This window comes from Corylus avellana, chromosome 5, assembly GCF_965113065.1.
Source record: "Corylus avellana chromosome 5, dhCorAvel1.hap1.2, whole genome shotgun sequence".
NCBI lineage: Eukaryota > Viridiplantae > Streptophyta > Magnoliopsida > Fagales > Betulaceae > Corylus > Corylus avellana.
The window spans coordinates 23,349,079-23,355,438 of record NC_142494.1 but is presented as its reverse complement, the minus strand read 5'-3'; the positions used below and the strand labels follow the sequence as shown (position 1 = coordinate 23,355,438).

Sequence of the window (6,360 nt, the reverse complement as noted above, 5' to 3'; positions counted from 1 at the left end):
ATAATTTGCACATAACACTCCTTCGGAGAGCATAGAAGATTCAAGTTGAAATGAGAAAACAAAAACTTGAAGAAAACGAACGAACCTAGGAAACCAGTAAAATTCCTACTAGAAACAAACTGACAAATCAACTTCAGACCAGAATATCACTTGCAAGTAAAACCCATCTATTTCCCAGCAGCTCTGTAAACACGTTGCAAGCAAACAAACCATAAATTTTTAATCAACATTCTCACTCAATTTTTTATCCTTTTTCTATTCGCCGACCAGAATACCACAATTGACATGGCACGTGGGGAAGGACCAAGACCGCAACCCAATCATAATCCAAGAGGAACTTCACTCAACAATTAATATAACATTCCTTTATTGCAATTCATAAGATAGGATGCAACATTATACCGACAAGGCTGATTCATAGTAAATATAATTACCACATAAAAAGGCAACTAGGAATAAATTTGTCCAATGACCAAAATAGAAAGCATAGATAGCATGCAGTTTCCAGCAAAACCACAAAAACCCCATAACTGGGGTTCTGAAAAGTTGAAACAAGCAACTGCAGGGTCTCGATCATCTTGATTATTCAACTGAAGTTGATCGAGAAATAGAAAGCAACTTAATACGTTCCCCTCGAAGCAACAAAACAACTAGTAATATAGCATAATATTTATCATCCCGATGATCCGCCCAACTGCTCCATTCTGAAATCCATATGAAATCACCACGCTAAGCTTGTCAGGCTCACAACAATCTGATCTCCTTCAGGAAAGAAAAAATGACGCACAAAATAAACAATAGGGAAACAAAACAAGAAGAAAAAAAGTGTAGAGAGAAGAGCCCAAGGAAATAAAATTAAAACCTTGATTTAGACTTTGCAAAGCTTTTGGAGCAACAATTCAGGGGCAGTCGAAGCAAGTGCGACATCGCGCACTCTGGTACAGGGTTTTTTGCCCCATTCTCCTGCACCAGGATTGAGAAACAGTTGACTAACTGCTATTCAGAATCATCATAAGTTTCTCCATCATCAGAAAACTCGTCCATTGATCTCATATCAAGCTGGTAACGCAGGATTCCCCCAATTCCTCCAAAACCCCTACAGAATTGAGATCCCTCTTGCGATTTGTTGGTCACAAACTCAAGTGTGCAACCATACCTCCTGTATTCATTAGCAAACCACTCAAGAAGAGACAGCTTTTCCTGAACCTCCAGTTCAGTAGAGGTGGCAGCATCCCGAAACTTGCCCTGGTCAGCCTCCTGGTCCTTGTTCAAGTGCTTTATGATAATCTCACCAGTAGTGCTATTCTTCAACACATACCTATTAATATCCAGATTTTCCCACACAATAAGTGTCTCAACAGCACCCATCTCCAAAGCTTTCAGTGTGTCATCTATACCAAAAACATACTTCCCAGTGTCTTGGCTAATCTCTTCAAAGTATTTTCCTATCAAACGCTTCTCCTGAATAAACTTCACATTAGACAGGATCTCAGATGACAGCTCAATAGCCTGATTGAAACCACTCTCCCCTCCATAAGAGACATCTACAACATTCAATATTTTGGCCTGAAGACGAGGATCAAACATGTCTGACTGACTAAGCTCAGTTTTGAAGTCAGCTGACCCAGCCAGTATCAATCCTGCAACATTAGGCTGGCTGGTGGCAGGATTGATAAAGAACTGAGTAGCAAGCTCCGCTGTCTTCCTCACATAGTTGTGGCGTTTTTCCATTCGAAGACGAGCAAAACGTAGAGCTGATTGCCCTCCTCTTCCATGCTTCTTTGGGAGGTCAACACTAAATTTATGAAGCACCTCTCTGGTATTACCACTTAAAGTGCCAAAAAGGGTCCCATTACCATCCATGACAATAAAACCAAACTTGTCATCAGATTCTAAGAGTTCGTTTAGTGCTTCTGTGTGAAACTTGTTGTCACAAAGGTAAAGAGATGCATTAATGGGCCTGAAAGGCTCAAAATCAATTGTGACCTTCTTCTCCTTCCCATCATCAGTTACAATTGTTCCAGTATACAGCACAAGCCCATTGGGAGGAAGCTTACTGTAAAGCTTGAGCCTTTGCTGAGCAGATGTAATAGCACCAAGCACAGACTGACGATTCACCCTGCTTTTAATGTTTGAAGCAGTTCCATATTCATCACCCAACATCTTGGTAACACGAGATATTTGATCACGTGGAGGCATGATAAGAGAAATCATGCTGGTGCCATTGCCCCTAGCAGCTTCCAGTGCTTTGATCAATTTCTTGATCTTCCATATCTCAATGTTCCTATCAGTCTCTTGAGCATCTGCCATTGATTACAACGCTCACACAGTAGATGATATCCTGCACAAACAGCAAAAAATTGAGCTAACAGATATTTAGAAGATAAAGCTGACCAGAAAGAGTCCTACGACAGTGATTAATAAAACAAAAATTGAGATCTGCACAGGGATTTTCTTCAGAAAAGATAGTATAACATAAGGCAATATCTACTGAACGCATAAGGTTGAGTAAAAAACAGCATTGTCAAAATTAATCATAAATTAAATTTGGAAAAAGTAAATTCTAAATTTCTAAGCAACGTAAATTGATCAACCACGTGACACTGTTTGGAGTTCCTATATCATGTGAAGATTCATCTTCCAACAATAACATACTAACATAATTAAGATAAATGCTTTTATATTTTCAGCTAGGCTACTGCTGAAATCAGATGGTATCCTCATACAAGTTGCTGCTGCACATGAAGTGATATATTAAAGAACACTTTCAATGATATCTAATCTACAAAACAAAATTATTCCAAGCTAAGTATCAAACATCCAATTAGTAGGCTCAGACATAACCAATGTGACATGATATTCAGCATCAACTGCTATCAACACGAATCAATAAGGCCACTCTTGCAAGAAATACAACTAAATTTCTTTTTAAAAAAATACTACTTATTACTAAATTGACAATAAGAACTAACTAAAAATAAAATTCCTGATAATAGTTGTATTTTCTAATTTTGAAAAAGCAGCTAGTCAAACAGGGGGATTAACCACAAATGTTTTTCATCCATCTCTTATTCACTTACATATTAGGGACATCTAAAACTGGTCTTCAAAATTACAGCATAAAAATAGCTTAATTTATTCAATATTTTCACCAAGTAAACAAAGGCCAAACAATGATTTTTTTTTTTTTGATAAGTAAAGGCCAAACAATGATTTTAAACCAAAAAAAATAAAAAAATAAAATCAGGTCCCTTATGCTACTTCTTATCCCTCTAAATACAAAATACTGTGCTCTTGTATGAAAGGAACAAACACACATGGACAAAGAGAGGTTTGAGTGGGGGTAAAACAAATAAAGAAGACCTTCCTGACTATTTAAGGTTAAGAAGAGCTGTGGAGGTCTCCAATTTAATTACTGATATAACATGGTGGACACCATATCATCAAAAAGCTTAAGCATATGGGTATATTTTTAGTTATGTTAGTATGTCACATCAATCACTCACTCTTATGACATTAACAATGTATACTTCAACAATCTTCTCATCACATGTATGTTGTCCGCCACATTAACTCTATACTCCTCTCAAATAGAAACATTTTAAATTCTATCAAGTGTTACATATCACCACCAAGAGGTCAGTGCTGTCTAATGCTCACAAATCATAAATATAACTGTTTCTGTACCATGAGAACCAATGGTAGATCTACTCTTAACTGCTCTGCCATGGAAGTTTGTTATAGACCTCTACTAAGATCATTTGTATAGGCTTTATGAGCTTATCAATGCAATGCATCATATCCTTACTCCAGCTGCAAAAGGGTCTCATCATGGAATAACTTATCGTCTATGCACATGGACTGCCCTTGCTCAAACTGTTAAAAAACCCACCATCATTTGCCTTACCATACACCACCATCAACTTTGATACCACTTGTTGGGAAAACAAGTAAGATCTTGATATAAAATGTTAGGGCACCATCTAAATCCAAAAGCTTAAACTTACGGGTTTTAATCCTTTTATGTTATATCAGTCATTCAATCTTGTAACTACTATCTGGTATAGGACTTAAACACTTACACTAACAATATTTTGAGATACTACTTCAACTTAAAGGCTTAAGTCTATTTGTTTGGATCCAGTTATGTTGCATCAAGCACCAAAAAAAAAGAGATAAAACACAACAATTTTACAAAGAAAACACTTCTGGTGTATAAAGAAAACCACAGAACAAATTCAATCAACCCGCATTTATTAAATAGAGATTACAACACTCAAGTTTATGCCCTAGACTTGAGTAGAAAACATATTGTAAAAATATAAGAATATCATCTCTCTAGGTAAACAATACAATCTCATTACAAAAGCACCGCAGACCCTAGAAAATCTATACTATTGAAAGATCTTCACTCTGAATACTACAATTCTCCATGGTCACAACATCGAAATCATCTCCAACAGAAAAATCTCAAAGAAAACCCTTGCTCTCTCCCTTGTATGCATAAACCAAGGGAAGAAAAGAAAGCTTCACTTGCGTCATGCAAATACTCATGGTAAAGGATGTCTATCTGATTCAAATTCAATAATTTAATGTCATGGATTTGATCGTATTACCTAAATTATTTTCCATTTAACCTGCACAAGGTAAGTTAGGCAACTATCCCAAACAACCAAAGTTTAATGCCACATAAACACCTGATAACGCATCAAAATGAGGTTTTAATTAGAACACTACCTTAATCGCAAATGCTTAAGTTAAGCCTATAGATTTAGTCTAGTTATGCTATATCACTCATTCAGCCTTGTGACTAATTTCAGATATTTGCACAAATAAATATTGTATTACTACGGAATAAAGTTGTCTATCTATTTTCTAAGAATAATTTTAGCTCTTCTTTTGCTTAGTAATATAGAAGCATTCCAATGAGTCACTTCCTCGCTATAATTAATATCACTGTATTCATACCATTACCAAGGAGCTCCTCAAACACCCGATCCTTACAAGAGTCTTGTCGTTAGCTTTCAAGAGACACAGACACTGAGAGATAAGAGTTCTTATAATTTATACCCTTCGGGTCTTTTCTCAGAAGTTCATAAATTCAAAAGGTTAATATTTCAAAAACAACTAAATAGAAATCAAAGAATTATATTCAATAAAATCACCTTAATTTAATTAGAATTCTGACTCCACAAAGTTTACCCAAAATCATCGAAAAAACTTGTCTGTCACCATCAATATTAGAACTAGTATTTCAGCTAATACATCCAACAGACAGAAACCACGAAGATTATGGGCTAAGCCATTGGTCAAAACCCTATCTTATAATCCTTATGGAGAGAGGAAAAAATAAAGACAAGGTAACTAAATTCATCCCAAAAAAAGGGTAACTACGCTGATCAGATCAATCGAACAGCAAAGCAGTGACGGGTAATAGTGATATGATCGAATCAGGAAAAAAAAAAAAAATAGAAGACAAGAACAGTATCAACAAGTGCAAAATCACAGAAAGAAATACCAAACCAATACTGGAATCGAAGGTCTCAACAAAGGGGTATAGAAAAGCAATAAATAATGATTGAAAAGGGTATTCAGAATTGAGGAGCAAAACCTAGAGGTGGTACCGGTTCGCCTTCAGGGTGGGTATCGGCTATAACGGTAATTTCAAAATGTTCTGTTAAAAGTCAGTTTCGGTTAATCAGGGCTTTATCATGCAGATGCTTATCCAAAAGAAGAAAATTTATTTGCAGGAAAAATCAAGGTAGCGTAAATCAGCTCAAGGTAGCGTAAAAATCCATCATTCTCGTTCCTAAGTACTCCTAATAATATAAACTAACTCGAAAATAAAATCAAAGCAAAGAATCACAGATTCAAAATCAAATAATCAAAATCTATAAATAGTGAAACCCCCAAATTTAAAAACCCTAAATAAAGTAACTCGAAAAATTTATACCTGAATCGAGAAAATCTGACACCGGACACGACGAGAGACGAGAGAGGGACACGGCGGGAGACGAGAGAGACGACGGGCTTGCAGTTGCAGCGAGAAAACGAGAGAGAGAGACACGAAGACAGCAAGTCTGGAGACGAGAGAGAGAGGGGCAGGCGTGAGTTTGGTTTAGGGCTGCAGGAGATGTTTTTATAGAAAAGCAAAACGACGCAGTTTTGAGTTGGGAAAAAAAATATTTAAAAGTCCTAAATGACGGTTCGGTTAATACCAATTAATACTAACAGAAATGCTAAGCTTACAAACAAATTTTATAAAAAAAAATTTACAAACGGACGTGACACTACATGATTGAATATAAGATAAATTCAAACTTAATCATATTGTGCCACATCAATAGGTAAAATTTTTCA

General features: G+C 36.1%; 1 protein-coding gene across 1 annotated transcript; it reads right to left on the bottom strand.

The window, feature by feature from the left end:
• Positions 1-350: 350 nt before the first annotated feature.
• On the bottom strand, positions 351-6,129 carry LOC132180612 (eukaryotic peptide chain release factor subunit 1-3). Its single transcript, XM_059593501.2, has 3 exons — positions 5,954-6,129; positions 863-2,341; positions 351-762 (listed from the first exon to the last, which is right to left on the bottom strand). Exon 2 carries the CDS (start codon positions 2,308-2,310, stop codon positions 997-999), a length of 1,314 nt encoding a protein of 437 aa, XP_059449484.2. The 5' UTR covers positions 2,311-2,341; positions 5,954-6,129; the 3' UTR covers positions 351-762; positions 863-996.
• Positions 6,130-6,360: the final 231 nt, after the last annotated feature.

What these genes read in the sequence shown, in the direction of transcription:
- LOC132180612 (XM_059593501.2), bottom strand. Translation starts at nt 2,310, where the DNA reads ATGGCAGATGCTCAAGAGACTGATAGGAACATTGAGATATGGAAGATC.